At 34.8% G+C, this 19,808-nt stretch overlaps 1 protein-coding gene across 1 annotated transcript in view; it reads left to right on the top strand.

The window, feature by feature from the left end:
- The window catches only part of LOC126769950 (uncharacterized), a 148,353-nt gene that overhangs the window by 11,523 nt on the left and 117,022 nt on the right, over nucleotides 1–19,808 (top strand). Inside the window, exon 2 of the mRNA XM_050488983.1 lies at nucleotides 14,623–14,904. Coding sequence (XP_050344940.1) covers nucleotides 14,623–14,904 — 282 coding nt within the window. The remainder of the gene's footprint in view (nucleotides 1–14,622; nucleotides 14,905–19,808) is intronic.

The raw sequence follows: 19,808 nt of genomic DNA on the forward strand, positions 1-19,808 counted from the left end.
TCCTTAGAAACTGTTTGTTTTGCACAAAGATAGGACCCGAAAGCATTATTCTGAGTTAACAAATAATAATATGTACTAACTGTCTTTGTCTTGAACAATCTTTGTCTTGTTTTGACATCGGTTTTAAAACATATGATTATATTTGTAGACTAAATAAATTATTATAATGCTTAGGCAAAGCGGATGTATGGGTACGGAAGTCAGAAACCCGAAAACTGCTAGGCAATTGTTCGAAATATTATTGTAACAGACATTTAAGCAATATCATACTTTTGGCTTAGTATCTGCAATATAAGAGTACAAATCTGATATCATGGGATTAAATCTTGTCTCATCATAATAAGTTAGTCAGTGTTAATGTCTTAGTGAAAATCACATATATATCTGGAAAATTTATGGTCAGTATCCGATTGTGTGGGATTGCCATTATACATTGGATTATGAGAATTAGGGAATAAAAGATGCACTTGTATTTGTGCTTACATTTATGAACTGTAATGTCAACGCAGTTGTCTTGAGAATGGCCACCGTTCCCAATATATAATAATCAATATATTTTTGTAATAATAAACAATTTATTATAGTGACGCTCAAGTGTTAGTCACTTATTTGATTTTTCTGGTCTAGTCTAGTCTAGGCTAGTGCTCGTTAAGAAATGTCACCTTACCCGAAAGAAAGCTTATCATTACATCAGCTTCTGTTCATTTATTATTTTATAAAATATTTTTATTAATATCAAAATGATAAATTTATTTCTTTTAAACTCGATTAACAAAGCTAATTTTAATACTTCGTTCAATTTTAAAATGAATACTTTACGAAGGGCTTATATTTTCAATTTAATTGTTGTTGAATGTAGGCTTTGTGGAGTCACACATTGGTTTTATGTTGGAAAGAATGTAATATATTTTGTTATTCGGGTCCAACGCGGTATTTAGGACGACCGAATTATTCAAATTTCCTACTATTTAATCGGGCGTATCACGTTTTAATACCAGCACCGCAATATTAACCCGCCAGCACTCGCTACAGAGTATAAAATACCACAGAGTATCTATATGATGATTATTATTTTTTTGTTCGCCGTGGTGACACGGTTCTTGTTATATTATTTTTCGGTTTACTTCTGATTTATTTTCGTTTAGGAACTTAAATAATCGTAATATAAATAATGATTATTATAATTCCCACGTTACCCTCCAGAACAAGAGTAGATGACATGAAATGTACTTACTTTTTTCATTAAAATATAATATAATACCACTATCGATATAAAAACCTGTTATTTATTTTTATTGTTTGAATGTTCGCTTTATCGACATATATTAAGTATCTATGTATAGGAAAAAATTATATAGGAAGGAATAATTTTGTTTATTTTTAAAGAAGCATAAAGTTTCTATGAAAGGAGATCTTCCTATCTTTATTTAAATATAACAACTTGCATTTACTACTTTATTTATGGAATCATTAATAAAATTATTACAATTTGTTCAATGATTTCAAAACTTATCTTTTATTTCATAGAAAGTTTGAATTCTGCAGTAATTTTTGCCCGCTAGCAAGTATTTGGGTCCGTAAATACCGAGCGAGTGTCACCAGGTTAACCAATTTCCGCGCAGCTCAGTGAATGTTCTAAATGCTTTTATAACATTTTAAATTATTTAGCGATCAAAATACGAAAAATATTACTATATTCTTATAAAGAAAATGTATTGCGAACTTGATTTTTTATTAAAATCATTTATAGAATAGAATAGAATAGAATATGCTTTATTGTACACCAAAAGAGTTACAGAACCATTTTAAACACAAACACAAAAGAAACGAAAACTATTTTGTATAAAAGGCGGTCTTATCGCTAAAAGAGCGATCTCTTCCATACAACCTTTGGACATTTATTATTATTTATCGAAATCTGTTCAGGCATTTAAAGCTTATGGTGGAACAATGAAACTCACATACACATGCATAGCTGAATAATGAATCAAACTCGTTTTTGAGGTGGTCGTGTAGTAATTTGACATTTAGTTTACAGACAATAAAAAATATGCTTCTGTCAGGGGCTTTATTCGTAACAATTGCAGAGTTAAATTCTCTCAGGTCATCCCAATGATCTAATTAAATTTTCATTAAAATATCATATACTCGCAATATATTTATATATATATATATATATATATATATATATATATATATATATATATATATGTTCTTTATTTATTTTTATTTTTTTTATTATTTAATTGTATTCTCAGTCCATGTTATATAACATAAGTACAAGATTATGTCAAAGTGTCATAATTTATTATTAGAATTTTTTCATCCATAATTCAAGTAATATTTCATCGCTTTATTTTCATCACTTTCAAGCCTGTCATTGAAATATTGAAGCGCTAAATATTTGTTACTATATATTGTAACACTTGCCGTGTTTAGCTTTAATATATATTTATAAATTGGGACGACGGGTGCTTGAGTTTCTAAGCTACGAAGACTGAGTTTCGATTTTAGTTTCATAGTTTGTTGTTACAAGGTTTTATTAAGAAAACTTTAAGTAATTTTATTTTGGCATAAATAAAAACCTTCTGGGAATTTAAAATAATATACCCCAAATTATTCTGATAAAAATAACTTCTTGAAGCTTGAAAGCTACTTTATTATTATTTAAAAAATTTCAAACCCAAAACTAACTTTCAATCAATCAACAGCCAATCGTTGTCCACGATCATCATCATCATATCATTGTCCACATAGGCCTCTCCCAAGGTGCGCCAAAGCTCCCTGTCCTCCGCCTTCCGCATCCAGTTGGTGCCCGCCACCTTTTTAAGGTCGTCGGTCCACCTGACTGGAGGGCGCCCTACGCTGCGCTTGCAAATTCGCGGTCTCCACTCTAGGACTCGTCTGCTCCAACGGCCATCGGTCCTACACTGCCACTTCAGCCTGCTAATTTTGCAAGCTATGTCGGTGACTCCGGTTCTTTTCCGGATAATCTCATTTCTGATCTTATCCTTCAAAGATACTCCGAGCATAGCTCGCTCCATAGCATGCTAAGTCCCGCAGTTAGTGTCCACGTTTTGGCACCGTATGTCATGGCAGGTAAGACGCATTGGTTGAAGACTTTCGTCTTCAAACATTGCGGTATAGACGACTTGAGGACTTAACGAAGGTTGCCAAATGCTGCCCATCCCAAGCGAATTCTTCGATCGGCTTCCTTCTCGAAGTTGTTCCTACCGACTTGTATTATCTGTTCTAGGTAGGTATATTGACTAACAACTACGAGAGGTTTCCCCTCGACGTATATCGGTCCCGGCACGACATGCCTATTGAATATGACCTTGGTCTTGTCCAAGTTTATACCGAGACTGACACACCGGGAAGACTCGCCTAGGCTACGCAGCACTTCGGTGAGTTATTCCAGCGACTCTGCTATGATGACGATATCGTCGGCAAATCGAAGGTGTGAGATGTACTCGCCATTTACATTGACTCCATACCCAGTCCAATCCAGCGTCTTGAAAACGTCTTCCAACACGTTGGTGAACAGTTTCGGGGATATTACATCCCCTTGTTTCACCCCTCTGCGCAGTTGGATCGCCTTCGTCTTACAGTCCTGGATGTGGACAGTCATTGTAGCGGCGTAGTACAGACATCTCAGTACCTCGATATATCTCCAGTCGATATGACATCTCTGCAATGAGTCACAAATGCCATACACAGCGGCTGATTATACTCTTCGGTCTTCTGCACAATCTGCCGAACAGTATGGATGTGGTCCACGGTGCTGTAGCCTGATCGAAAGCCGGCTTGCTCTGGGAGCTGGAAATCGTCAAGTCTGGCGAGACGGTTCGTGATGACTCTTGAGAACAGCTTATACACGTGACTCAGGAGGGAGATTGGTCTGTAGTTTTTCAAGAGGGTTTTATCACCTTTCTTGAAAAACAGTACCACCTCACTCCCGCTCCACGTTTCCGGGGTCTTGCCATGTTGGATGACGGAATTAAAGAGGCTTGCTAGCTCTTTCAGGACTGGAGTCTCTCCGGCCTTAACCAACTCTGTTGTGATTCCGTCATCTCCCGGAGCTTTGTTGTTTTTAAGCTGTTCTAGAGCCGCCCTAATCTCGCCTTGGTCAACTACCGGGAGATTCTCGCAGAAATGGCGCATAAGAGGGGCGCGCTGGTCATCAATACCGATTCCCACGGGTTTATCCGATCTTGAAGAGAACAACTGCCCATAAAACCTCTCTACTTCTCCGACAATCTCAGGCCTAGAGGTAACGACCCCACCATTTTCAGTCTTAAGTTTTTTCAGATGCGGCCTCCCAAACTTGCGAGCGAACACTTTCGATCCCCGATTTTGCTCAATCGCAGCCTTGGTGGCACGGGTATTGGAGCGTCGGAGATCGCGTCGCGTCAGCGTTTTTATTGTTCGGTTTAAGGTTCTATCTGACAAAAACGATGGTAGTTCTCGTCGTTTTCTCATGAGCTCGAGTGTCTCAGCAGAGAGTTAGTGCGTTGTCTCTTCTCTGTGGCGGAAAATACTTGCGAGATGTGGTTTGCAGTATTTTGACCAGCGTGTCGGTTTTCTCATCAATGCTGCTTACGGTTTCCAACGCGGTGAATTGATTTTGAAGTTCCATTTGGAACTTTTCGGAGCCTTGAGCAGCTTGAAGCATGGTAGGTCGGAGAGTAGACCTCATCATTCTCGATCTTTCGGCTTTGAAGTCGATATTTAGAGTGCCTCGAACCAAGCGGTGATCACTTCCGGTATTAAACCTGTTGATCACTGAAACATCTCTAAATATGTGCCTTTAATTCGAAATGATAAAGTCTATCTCGTTCCTTGTCACGTTATCGGGGCTTCGCCAGGTCCACCTCCTCTGAGGCTTCTTTTGAAAGAAAGAATTCATCAATAAGACCCCATGCGCTTCGAGAAAGTTTACCAGCATTTGCCCAATGTGATTTCTGCAGTCCAAGCCGTAAGATCTGACTTTCGATTCACCGCTATCTTGTACTCCCACTTTAGCATTAAAGTCTCCCATAACAACATTGTAGTGGGCCTTTGAGGTGTCGCTGAGGGCCTTTGCGATGTCCTCGTACATCGCTTCGATCACATCATCAGAGTATGTCGAAGTTGGCGCATATACCTGTACGACCTTCAGGGAGTACCTGTCGGAAAGTTTTAGGACAAGGTACGCTACCCGGTTCGACACACTACTGATTTCCACAATGCTGCTAATGAGATTCTTTTTGACTAGAAAACCGACACCACCCTGGGAGAGGTTATCACCTTCGCAAGTAGAGTAGTCATCCCCCTGTCTTCGGACTTCAGATAACCCCAGTATATGCCAGTTAATATGACTTAACTCTACTTCTAATTCGACGAGGTGTTGGTCCAGCCTCATCGAGCGTCCATTGTACGTTGCCATGTGAAGTCGTTTTATACGGTAGCCTGCCGTGAACCGGTGATTCTTAGCACCCCCTGCCCTGCCGATGCGGCGACCGCTACCTTGGTCGGGCCTAGCGGGCTTGCCGGTAACTGGGGGCCTTTTTTTGAGCGCATCTGCCATTAAGGAGGGTTTGCCCATACTCGCCGCTCTGGGTGGGCATGTTGGCGAGCGCAGTGTTATGCAATGTTTATGGGGAGGGGACGCTGCTGCCCATCCCCCCTTTTCCCCGTCCCTCGGTCGCCTCTTACGACACCCACGGGATGAGATTGGGGGAGTACTATTCTAAGCCGGTAACTAACTTTATTGTATTTCAATTCTAAGCATTTTGACTACTTAATGCTCAATGTCCATGTGATTAATTTGTATCGAGAATTCGGTTTTATATAAGTTCATAAGTATCACATATATACATGTGTCCAACATGCTATGCTTGCCTTAAAATTGGCCAAAATTGGCGACATTCGGTCAAAAGAACTATAGAAGTTTTCAAATTCAGTTCAATTCTATTTCTTATTTTAATAAAACTGCACGAAGAATACATCTCATGGACTCTAAAAAAAAGAAGGGAGCGGGTCTGTAAAATATTTACATTTAATAATAATAATAAAAATTTATTGCTTCAGATAGGTCGTACATTACAAAGTAACTCTTAAGAAAAACATACATATTTTTTATGAGATACAAATTATTCATACTGGACACATTTTTTTCTAATTTACCACTCTTTTTCATTGACGACCGTATCGCAATTGGTTGCAAGCTCAGCTATGTGCTGTGCTATGCCCAGCGCTGATTTTCAGCTTGCTCCTTCTATATTATGTTGATTTAGTTGAGAGCGCCGCACCGTTCCGTATCATATTAAAGTATAATGAAAATGATAAAACAAAAAATAAAAAAAAAAAACAAAAACTGATATAAAAGCAAGTAAAAGAGAAACCGGTGACATAATTATATAGCACAAAAAGAATTAAATAAGCAATTTCTCCAGATCAATAACTACATTTTAAAGCTGAACATTAATAGAACAACAAAAACTTAATACACGCATGCACATCTTCGCATCATAACAACCATAACTCTACGTGTACGTCATGGCTAGGACAATTGAAACTATGACTAAATAAAAATAAAGAGAAGTCTAAGTTTTTAGGATTCTATTCTTTCATATTTTGCTTCATTCGCATTAATTTGTAAAGTTTTTGTTACGTAGCCACTTCTACTTGTAGACGAAGGTATTATTCTTTAAGGCATTTTTTTAAAATTGCAATTGAAAAATGACATTCACGTAAGGGAGGTGGTAGGTTATTCCAAATTTTTGCTGCAGCATATTTGAAAGAACCTTTAAATCCTACTGTCTTATGTTTAGGAATTAATGGTTTAATCTCATTTTCTCGGACACTCCTATCTTTTCTATTCTCTAGCCAGTCAAGCTTTTGATATAAGTAATTTGGCTTTTTGCTCCGTACATTTTTATGTAAAGATACTGCTAGATGAAGCTTCCTACGTGATTTCATGTTTAAAATATTGTGACAATTAATGAAAGAAGCTACATGTGATCTCTTAGGAACGTCAAAACAAAACCTAGTGCAAGCATTTTGAACTCTTTGTACAGCTTTTTCGGTCTTTTTCAATAATCTGGGACCATACACTGTGTCACAGTAATTAAAAATCGATAAAATAAGTGACTCAACCAGGGTAACTTTCACTTTCTCCGACATGAAAGGTCTCAAGCTATATAGAACTTTTAATTTATAAACCGTTATCATATTTAATTTTGTATTTTTTTATTATTACCTGTTCAGAATACAAAAAAAAATATTGATTCTGCACATGTTTGTTAGTTGCTAATTAAGGTTGTTTTGAAATTGAATTCAAAAAGATTTTGAATGCCTGGAAATGGAATTATTTCCAAGAGACGGTCAAACAAATTACCATAGCATATACATACAAGTATATCAGCTCGTTTATTCCTTAAATGAAGCGTTTTAACTAACAAATGAAGTAAGTTGAACGTTAACAAGGCTGACACACGACAGATGTTTTTGTAAGCCTGTCATCTCCGTAAATAGTACAACAGTTGACAAGTTTCCAATAAGTAAAGCCATTATTGCTATTCCTGGATATGTATTTATAATGTTTTAAAATCGACATCATTTTACTATTTACTTATGCGGAGAATATGGAAATGGTATGGTGGATAGAACGACTGGATTTCAATTGAAGATTCAAAGCATGGCAAGCCCCAATGAGTTTTTACGTTCTATATTATGTTTATAATTTATCTCGTGCTAAACGATGAAGGAAATATATCACCAAAAAACCTGTATATATCGGATGTAATTCTGCTCTATAATTTTATAATGGTGATTGTTATTCCAACTGCTCAGGATATTATTGAGCTTAAGTTTGAGCACTGACAGTAGTGCAACCTCTATTCCCTCATTCTCATAATCCGATGGGATGGCAATTCACATAACCAATCTCTGGTTTAGGCGCTGGATCTCTGTATCTGCAGACTTATAACCTAGCCAGTAGCTACTTTTGTAGCTATTAAGAAATAAATATCCACTAAACTTAATAGACAAGTATGATGGGTAATGCTCCATTTCTTCTCCTGTCAACTTTAGAACAGACGAATATAACCAGGCGTAGGGCATTATATACAGGCTATTACTTTTGTTGTAGTTCATACTAGTTTTTTTTAATAATCTGTGTGAAATCTACAAATATAATTATATATTTCAGAAGAAGTTTCTGACGCTAGTCTTATATAAATAAATGAAATAAAGATAAGCTGATAATACCAAGTTACCGTCTTTGCAAAGAATTATATCTTTGCCAGACAGGATAATTCCAATTTCCGTCAAATAAAATCCGCTTTTATTATAATATTGCAATATTATGAATAAAAAATTAAACTCCGGTAACTTGTATTTTTTTTAAATATTATATGATAAAAAAAACTGTAAATAATATATTTAATTGTTTATCGTAACAGCCTGTGAATATTCCACTGCTGGGCTAAGGCCTGTCCCTTATTGAAGAGAAGGTTTGGAGCTTATTCCACCACGCTGCTCCAATGCGGGTTGGTGGAATCCACGTGTGGCAGATTTCAGTGAAATTAGATACAAGCAGGTTTTCTCACGATGTTTTCCTTTACCGCAAAGCACGAGATGAATTATAATTACAAATTAAGCACATGAAAATTCAGTGGTGCTTGCCCGGTTTGAATCCACGATCATCGGTTAAGATTCACGCGTTCTTACCACTGGACCATCTCAGCTTTGATTTTGATTTCATTTAAAATAGATTTGTGCAGGAAAACATAGTAAATTAAAGTCTAAGCATTTCTTAGACTGAAATTTTGCGACTTTTGTAACCACCACTCCGCAATGGAGCAGCGTGGTGTAATAAGCTCTAAATCTTGTCATCAAGAAGAGGCCAATGCAGATGCTGTATATAAAAGCTGTTAATAAAACTGTATTTATACGATTAAATAATATCTATGTACTTTGATTAACGAGCTAACACTAGCCGATAGTATATATAATTTCTCGAAAAACCAACGTAAATAAATAGATGATATAAAATTGCAATTCGATTAAAGTATATAGGATTTTCAACTAATCTATTCTAATATTATAAAGGCGAAAGTAATTCTGCCTGTTATGCTTTCACGGCTAAGCCGCAGAATCGATTTTGATGAAATTCGGTATGGAAAAAGCTTGAACCCCGAGGTTACCTTTACATAGAATGAAAGATATATGCTACCTTTTTTTACCCCTCTCCTGATAAACATAACGATAAGCACGAGCGAAGCCACTTGTTTATCGTTATACCTAATAATGCTTAACTTTCATAGTGATTTGTTTACCTGTGATTTTATTTATCTCATACAGATATACCATACCATTTTTATATATAGCCATGATGGCTCAATGGTTAGAAGACGTAAATCTTAACCGATAACTGCGAGTTCAAACCCGGGCGAGCAAAACTAAATATTCAAATGCTTAATTTGTGTTTATCTTCTGCTCGGTGAAGGAAAACATCGTGAGGAAACCTTAATAATGCAGATATAACTCTGCTAGTATTCCTTTTCGTCAAAAAGGAGGCCCAGTCCAGCAGTGTGATATTTATAGGCATTTTTTTATACATATGAAATGTTTTAAATAAAAAATGATAATCATTTGGATGTATCAAAGTGATCTGAAATCCAAAGTTCTTTGTACTGAATCAAATAAATGCATAAAGCTTTATAGGTATTTTTATTCGCTTCCACAAAATATCGTTAAATATAAAAGTGGAATATGAAATTCATTTAACAGAATTTCAGCCTTTGAGAAGTGATGTTCACGAATGAACACCTTACAAGTACAACAGATGTGAAAGCCAACTCGTCAAATAACTACATTCAACAAGAGCAACCATTAAAATTCAATTATAAAAAATAAAACAATTACCTTAATGTTATCATTACTTTACAAGCGCTTCGTTTATACTTTGTTTGTAACCTTTAAATAATACTTTATCAGGTCAATTTATCTAAATAGATTTTTATAAGTACTTTTTAACCGTCAAGCGCTACCACTGGTTCAGAATGTGGATTCTACCAAGAGGAACCAGCAAGAAACTCAGTAATTTAGGCTTTGTTTCATTGAAATCGGATGATAGTGAAATAATTATCGTCACTTAAAGATAATTTTAAAATAAAACACAAAAAACCATGTGTATTGTTCAAAAACACATGGTTGATAATAAAGAGTGGACGAAGTCGCGGGCACCAGCTAGTAACAAAATAATTTAATTCATGAATTGTTTCATTGCGGGCTAACGGTCAGAGGAAATGAAGTCTATGATAATAGTTCTAATTAATTTATAGTAAATAAAGTTAGCACAGTATTGACCTTTATCAAAATAAATTACATATTACCTATTTTAATAGCTTATTACTTAAAAAAATATTATATCGCTATATCTAAAACTGTATTATAATAAAATTCTGATTTTACATGTAAAGAGCTGGGTAACTAGTTATATTAACAAATACAACTGCTTACTATATAATAATGCGCTTGAGAGGTAATTTTAAAATATCGAAATAATTCCATTTATAACCGAAGTTTAATTACTTTTTATAACATTAATATCGTCCGCTGAAGCTTCGTTTTGACGAGTTTTCTCAACTTCAGTCAATTTATTCTTACAGGCGAAAATTTTACGATTACAAAGGAAACTCTCACAAGATTTGGTTTGAATTTGTATGAAAATTTTAAAACAATTGGAAATACATATACAAATTTTTTCTTTGATTTTGGAAATTGATTATCATGAAATGAATATTTGTAATGTGGAGGAGTCAATTTTATAAGCGTTTTACAAGAGTTGTTAAGTATAGTTAGAAGGCCAGAGAAAGACCGAATGAAATATAGATGGAAAAATGAATGGAAGTATTACGTCTCGCACGGCATACGTGTTGGTCTATTCCCCAAGGTGCGCCAATACATGTTTCAAATGAAGAACATTCTTTTACATTGATATTCTTAATTATATTTACTTTAAAACTAAATAAGATAGTTAATTACCTAAGGAAATAATCTAATTTTAGCATGACCTTATATTAAAAGGTATATTCATTATTTAAACATTTTAAGACATTTTTTTTATTAGAAACTGGTAATATGATTTGAATATCTCTAGACGAAAATATTTTATTATTTAGCATTTTGATTTTAAAAAATGTAGAAAAACGGAGCATATTAATTTCTTATCCTTCATCTTCAATTTATATTTTATAAATTGAAATTTTTACACAAAGGCTGAAAAGTCAATCTTAATTTCGATGGAAAATTGCGAAATCTTTCGTCCTTTCTTAATAATTTCGCTACGCGTGTTGATTCAGATTCAATTTACAAGTATTTGAATTATTGTTGAATCTAAAGCCATTTAGAATTGTAAACGAATGAAATAGCAAAAATTAAAAGAAATCAGGCAATGCAATATTTGTTCTTTATTTAAATCAAATCAGGATCATGAAAATCTAAATACTTATAAATGAGGAGACGAATTTTTTGTAATGCCTAGCTACAAAAAAGACTAAACTTATGATTTATATAAAACGTATTTTTAGACAACTTCTATCAAAAGTTGCAGCATTTTTTGTAGATTTATGGTATGTAATTACCAGTTAGTTAGTACCAGCCTCTGAATGTCCTAGGGCTGGGCTAAGGCCTCCTAAGGGCTAAGGAGAGGGTATGGAGCTTATACCACCACGCTGCTCCAATGCGGGTTGAGTTTAGTGTATAATTTTTATATTTAGTAGCTACGCTTTACATTTTCACCCGGCCTAAAAATGTAGACTGTTACTTAACAAATATGAATTTGTGTTCTTGTGACAAATAAGTCTACTGTGGACATGTAAACTACAATATTTGTAAAGTATACATTAGAAAAACAACGAAAGACCTCAATATGTTAAAAAACCTTAAATATCAAACGCCCGCCATATTTGATGTCTTATGACGTCATATTCATTTAATTTTATTTGACAATATCAACAAAGTACAAACATATTAATTATAATTGTAGATGACAGATAATTATCACTAAAGTTGTTGTTGTTTGTACTATATGAATTATAATGCATTAGTGTAAATATTCGGAGCACCTGTCCGCATAAATTAATAACAAACATACATGACTCTTTATTAAAATTAATTTGAAGATATTTGCTTTATTTATACAAATAAGATAAAATGCTAAGGCCATATAATTTTAATAATGAAGAATAAGTTTTGATTTGGAGCTTTTCAAGGCCTAACAAAATTTACAAAATAAAAAAATACACATATAAAAATATCAAGTAAAAATTTACTAATCATGATGAAAATCCTAAGAAAAAATCTCCGTTCAATATATTATAATTTAGCATCTTAATTGTAATAAGTAGACAAAATTATTTGCAGTTCATTTTTCTTTTTAATAATTTTTTCGTTCAAATCCAATACAAGATACTATGAAAAGGTGTCATTGAGACGTCCCAAGCAAGATTGATTACAGCTCCTCCCGGGGAATGGAGCATTCCATTCACTCTACTTTTCAGCCTCGGAAGAATAAAAACATCTGAAAGTTTTAAAAAAAACGAAATTCCCAGCTTAGTGCTTTCTTATAACCGGCCCTGGCTTCGCGTGGGTGGAATTATTAACCGGTAATAATATTTATTCAAGGTATAATTATAGAATATGCTCTAATCAAAAACTTTAATTGTTCTATATCCAATCAGTTGAATATCGTATAATATTCCCTATATAATTTTCACGAGGAATTCATTGAAACGGAAACACAATTATAATTCTGATAAGGATTAACGAAACATATAAATTTACATAGAATTTATATATAAAGAAAGAAAATTTATGTGCGTGGATGAAGAGAAACTTTATTCTTCCTATCTCCTTCACACTCACACAGATCTCACGTTTTTTACAAAAAGAAGCTTTGAAACGCGACGTGACGCGACATTTTAATTTTATTCTAAGTGCTGTCACACTAATTTCTAAAGACAGTTATTCATTTGTTCTTGTTATTGATCTTGTCTCCTCGTGATGAATTATTTTTTTCTAGCCTTATTAGAAAGACAATTATATAGTAATCTCGAATCCATTGGACTGTAGTGTTACAGCAGTGGTCCAAATTCAAGCAAAGCTAAGCGCTTTTTACGGTTACGTTAACACATCTCACTGATCCATTTCTCATTAACAATATTAACTACCGAGTAATTTAATAGGAAATGGCTACTTGGGACTCAATATCTCTTGCAGATTTATTGTCATCAAAGTATCCCTTTAACAATATAATATTTATATTTTATAAAATATTTTGATTAGAATTTTAAATCATTTCCTTTCGCTGACGTAAGCATTACGAAATGTATGAAATATAATGTACGAAAATGAACACTGTGATATTTTTGCTGGTCAAAAGCATCCTCTCCTCTCGAGAAAAAGTTTTTGATCTTATTCCACCAAGCTGTTCCGATGTGAGTTTGTTGATTTGTAATAAATCACAGAGTTTCATTTAACAAAAGTGTGGCAACTAACTTAACACAAGCTTATTAAAACTCAGTGACCCTTGTCCGATTTTAAACCCACAAACTACGGTTAAGATTCATATGAATTCGACTACCTCCGATCACATATACCGTTATTTTGGAGTAATGCCCGTTCCAATAACATCAACATTAAATTAAAAGCAAACTTCTACTAATCAGCACGAGTAAGCGTGGAACTTGAATTAAATACATTTCAATCAGCTCCTACACCTAACTAATATTAGTTAACTTTATGATTCCCTTTAATTAACTCGTAATTTGTATTTTGTGAACTAATTCGAATAGAATTTAATGGTATGTTACTTGATTACTACGATTATTATTGTTCTGTCATTTTTAGAGTTAATTATTGTTTGTCAATCACGATAACAGAATATTCGTTAAATTTCAATTATAAAACCAAATTATTATACTAAAATATTTAAATACTGGTGCTAGGGCTTTGTGCAAGCTCGTCTGGGTTGGTACCACCTACTCATGAGATACTCTTCCGCAAAACAACAGTACTTGGTATTGTTGTGTTCCGGTTTGCAGGGTGAGTGAGCCACCTTAGTTCCCAAGATTGGTGGTGCATTGACGATGTAAGCAATGGTTAATATTTCTTACGATGCCAATGATGGTAAGTGGTCACCAACGTCCTCAATGTGCGTTCAGATGACCCATATGCTCATCCACCTACGTATTCTATGAAAAAAAAACACTATTTGGATAAATTATTTTTAGAGGCTTTGAGAATTTTACCGCCTACCATATTCTGAAGTACTTATCAGTTTTTAAATGTCGGTAAAGCAACTCGAGATCCAGAGCAAGTTATATATGCAATCCAAGTTGACGGGCTTGAGGTTACAAAGATCTTTTAAAATGGTTGGCATGCAATTTGGTTTGTTAACTTTTTAACGTTCCAAAGCAATACATAATAGTCATCAAATATTATGAAGTTTCAATTATAAAAATGGGCCGATATTAGCAACTGTACACAAAATGATTTGCGAGTCGAATAGTATTTAAGCATATTGTATATCGTCAATCTTCAAAATGTTCAAAATATTTCTTATTGTTTCAGATATCAACATCAGTTCAGTGTTACTGGGAGCAATTATCATAATCCTGATAAAGCTGACCGGCGGCGATGTTGTCGCAGAAAAGACAAATGCGGTATACCAAAACAATAATCAATACAAAGATATACCGGAGCCTGAAACTCTGCCAGTTTTACACGGCAACGACAGTAAATGCCGTATATCTGAATATCAGTGTTTTAATAAAAAATGTGTACCGATAAATCGATTCTGTGACGGCAGCAACGATTGTGGAGACGCTTCAGATGAACCGAGACATTGCACACGTAAGTATATTATATATATGTAATTATAAATGTAATTATTATTAGAATTGTTTGTCGTCGGTAAAATGTTTAGTATACTATGTTGACTTAATACAGTCGGTTTTCCGTCCTTGACGTCATCAACGATGGAGGGTAATACTGATTATGCAATACTAATTGTTCTTAGCGCCTCAACAATTGACGGTGTTCAATTAAGGCGCCTCAACAATTGAGCTCTGATCCAAAAAGCCTTAAATAAATATGTAAAAATATAGGTTTTTTAAGATATCCTTGTGAAAAAAAATGAGGGACCCTATAGCAGAATCATCTACAGGGTCCAATCTAAACAAGCCAGAGTTCTACTTAAATAAACACAAAAACTTTATATATAAAGATTATAATGTAATCTTTTAAACAGAATGCGTTACTTTATTGTTAACAAACCAATAAAGTAACGCATTTTCAATTCTTCTATCGTAACAAAAAATATAATAAATCGTATAGGATGCGTAGGGAATACAAAACACAGGGATTTCGCTGTATTTGAGAAAGGTTATGTGAAACCCTTGTCTAAAATGTCATTTTTAACGAAATCTCGACTTATTTCAACATGTCGTGTAACAGCTGATGCCAAAATTGTGACTCGGGTACGCTTTATTCAATTTCGCGATGGATAGAATTCAGGCAAAACTTTTTTTAAAAAACGATTATAACATCAGCAATTTAAAGGAAAAACTTGCAATTTTTTAGCAATTAGTAGAGCCAGTGATGCGACAAGTTTTAATACTTAGTTAGGTAGGTCTTTTTTTAAACTTTTTCATTTAGTTTTGATTTTGTTATTTAAAACTTTAACGTGTCACAAGAAGTGACGTCGTGATGTGATCCAATCTACGACCTTCTAGGTTAAATTCTGGCTATTTTACTTGTAGAAACTAGAACTATGTTTGATGGGATTAATTCGAGAAGTTATATTACTTCTGATGTTATCTTAAATTAAGCATCAGCTTTTCTTTTATAGTTGGTCGTTTAAATTAATAAAGAAAACCACGATAGGACTGTACCAAAATACGATGATGAGTCGGGATTGATAGTTGTATACATAATGACTGGTTTACACAATGCGAGCTAACATGCGAGTCGGCCTACGCAGTACCGCAACTACTACAGTGCAGCAAGCAACTCGTACTGTGTGGGCGTACTCGTGTCTTACATGTTATGTTGTACGTATGCACATGCGAGTTGTTAAGTAGCTCTCGTTCTTCCTTACCAGTCGTTTGGTAGTAGCTCGCCCCTTAATCGCGTGGCTAAAACCACTAACAAGTTTTTACCAGTGGTAATATTTCTCTGCTGATTATATCATATATAAATATATTATCAACAACGACCATTCGTATTTCAATGTTTTTTTATCGTTGTTTCACAAATTATTTCGAAGCATGACTTTCTTTTTTTAGATTTAACTCAATGATAATTATTACAAAGTACAGTCACATTTTTTGGTCGCTTCGTCTCAATGAAGATAACAATTTTGGTTTATACTTTTAACGTCATAATGACTTTTAATGCTCAAGCTATGAAGGTGTATCTGACGTATTTGAACATATCTACAACCAAATAAAGCGGAGTTGTATTTATTTAAGCCTCAATGTAAGTTATTATTATGTTAATAAATATAGTAATGTTCTCCAGACCAATTTCGGCCATGGCAGCCAATCTCAAGAAAGATTAGCCAACTACGCAGAAGATATTATAGTGCACAAGTGTGTGCGCAAACACAGGTGCACTCTCTATTCCCTAACTCTCATAATCCGATAGGACGGCAATCCGATACGACCGGAAAAAAATTTTTAGCAGGACCAACGGCTTTACGTGCTTTCCGAGACACGGGGTGTACACACTTCTAACTTCCACACTCCGGGCTGCTACTGAGAATTTTCTGATAGAAAAACCCAATAACATTTTATTGGCCCTACCTGGGAATTGAACCCAGGACCTCCGGGTCTGCGGCCTTATATTAAGCCACTAGACCAACGAGGCAGTCAATAAATATTGTTGTATCAAAGAAAGCCGTGAATATTGTATAAAAATATAGTCGAAAATATTAGTCGATTCATAAGCTTAAACTTAGACACTAAATATATTACTACATATTATAAGCTTACTGACACTCTTGGCTGGCAGCGAACTTTTATAAGCTTTCCTTTGTAACACTTTTTTTTTTCAATATAATAATAATCAATGTCGTGTTGGTACATGAAAAATAAAATAATATACTTTAAAATATAATTTGACAATCTGAACAGTTTGACCGTTCTGTATAGATTTAATATATAATGACTCAAAATCCAGATATTATTTTATATATATTTATAATTAGATTAATATTATATAACATACTTAATATAATATTACTTTCATAAAATTATTAATATTACAAGAACGACGAACTACTTGCATAATATTTTCTTTAAAATTGTAAACATTTCTCATGTGACTGTATTGTCTTTTTTGAGGAAAAATGTCTATAAACTGAGATATTATATAACTATAATTCAGAGTAGGTCCTAATACTCTATTGTTTAACAAAGCAAAATTATTTTCACTTTAAAATGTTTTATTTCGAGCGCCGATAACTATTGTCAATCGACAGCTGAGCGCACACGTTGCTTTTCCTATTTTATTCAATTTCATAACGGACGGGCAGCAGTTCTACTGGAAATGCTATTTCCATTTTTTTTTGTAACTAAAATAGTAACGATAATCGTATCCATTCTAGTTACAAGATAATGTAGTCGTTTCCTTTTCATGTTATACAAATAATCAAAAGTTATGATTTAATCTCAACGATGAATGGCTTCGTTATTTTAAAGAAGTTATTAAAATAAAATAAGCTTCGATAAACAATCAAAGGAGCTCTTACAATCATCCTATTTACGTAGTTAAATGGCAATAGAGTAATAGATTTACGATAGTTCTATGATGTTCTATTAGAATAAACGCTTTTTCGGTCCGCCGGATTTAAGCTGCCGTGTGTCTTGAGAGTTTGGTTTGAACTTTAAACTTAAAAATAATGATACGGTAAATAAACATGTCTGTCTGCGCCACGTAAATACCGCATTAATTATGAGGAGTTAAAAATAGATACATCTCATCAATTCTTCAATTTGGTTCTTGTTTTTGTCACAATGATGTAAAATTATTCCAACCACTTGATTTATTCGAGCACGATTTTTCAATATCGGTTATTAAGGTATTGACCTTTATTGAAGGTATTAGAGATGATTGAAATTGTCTGAGGGGTAAAACTTTCTTGGCTCTCACAACTTTTTCCCATTGGCAGTTTTCAAATTCAATTGAGGTTTGTAGCTGTTCGATGCGTTTCAAGCTTTTTATGATACAATTGGAATCAACATTTAAAATTGTCAGTGTTATAATGTGTATTATAATATATATCATCTCGCAATACAAATGATGGATTTGGTAAAAATATTCGTAGCATTACAGCTGACGTTTTCGAACAAATTCATCAGATTTTATTTTAGAAAAAGGTAGACAGACGAGCTTATGACGTCCTGACCATCGCCCAAAGACATTGACGCATTAAAAGATATTAACTATTCCGTACATTTCCAATGTTCCCCCAACCTAAGAAACTAAGATCCCTTGTGTATATAGTTACAGTGACTCACTCACCCTTCAAACTAGAACACAACAATACTAAGTATTACTGTTTGGCAGTGAAATATCTGATGAGTGGATGGCCTGCGCAAGTCCTTGACACCAATAATCTGGCATTTATTATGTTGTTGGACAAAAATTGCTTCAATTCTTAAGGTTAAGCTTTATATACTGCTATACTATTCTGCAATGATTTATTATTTTAACATCCCATATTTTTTATACACTGCAGGCAAGGTTTTTGGCTATCAAAAAGCAGAATCTTACGACTGGTTTCAAGAAAACGAGGAGCACTTACTTCCCTTGATTGACTCAAAACGCCAAGCCGCTTTAAATTTTCGCCTTAACCCTTGCGATGCGACGCGTGAAGATCTCACGAAGGCAAAAGCCTCACTCCAGCGTAGCGTCTTTGTAAATGCGTATTGGACAGAGCTTTGCCAAAGCATCCAAGCGTGCGCAAACGCGGGGGATATTGGCGGGGTGTACGCGGGCATCAAAAGAGCTCTTGGACCTACTCCAAAAAAGACGGCACCTCTCAAGGAAACTGACGGTTCTGTTATAACAGACAGCACCCGTCAGATGGCAAGATGGGTAGAATACTACAAGGGGCTCTACTCGTGCCCAGTGGATATTCAAATCTGGCAACTTGGCACGAGCTAGACGTTGCACCCACAGTAGAGGAACTTTATCTGGCCGTCAAGAAGCTCAAATGCGGAAAGAGCCCCGGAACAGACGATGTTGTCACCGAAGTCATCAAGCTTGAGTGTCTCTTGCCCATCCTTCATAACCACCTGGCTAAGTACTGGGAAGAAAACTACGTCCCTCGGGATATGCGAGATGCTAACATCGTCACTCTTTATAAAGGCAAAGGCGATCGTGGCGACTGCAACTGTTACCGCGGAATATCTCTTCTTAGCATCGTCGGTAAAGCCTTTGCTAGGGCCATTTTAGGCAAACTACAAAGGCTTGCCGACCGCGTATACCCTGCGGCACAATGTGGTTTTAGGTCCCAACGGTTAACTGTCGACATGATATTTTCACTCAGACAGCTACAAGAAAAGTGTAGGGAGCAACATACCCCCCTAGTCATTGCATTTGTAGACCTAAACAAGGCTTTTGACTCCGTGAGCTGAGAGGAGTTGTACTCGGTTCTTGTCAGAATTGGATGCCCCTTAAAACTCCTAAGGATAGTGCAATCGTTCCACGAAGATATGGAAGTCATCGTCCTGCACAATGGCAACACATCC

Source organism: Nymphalis io, chromosome 8 (genome assembly GCF_905147045.1).
Source record: "Nymphalis io chromosome 8, ilAglIoxx1.1, whole genome shotgun sequence".
Classification (NCBI taxonomy): domain Eukaryota; kingdom Metazoa; phylum Arthropoda; class Insecta; order Lepidoptera; family Nymphalidae; genus Nymphalis; species Nymphalis io.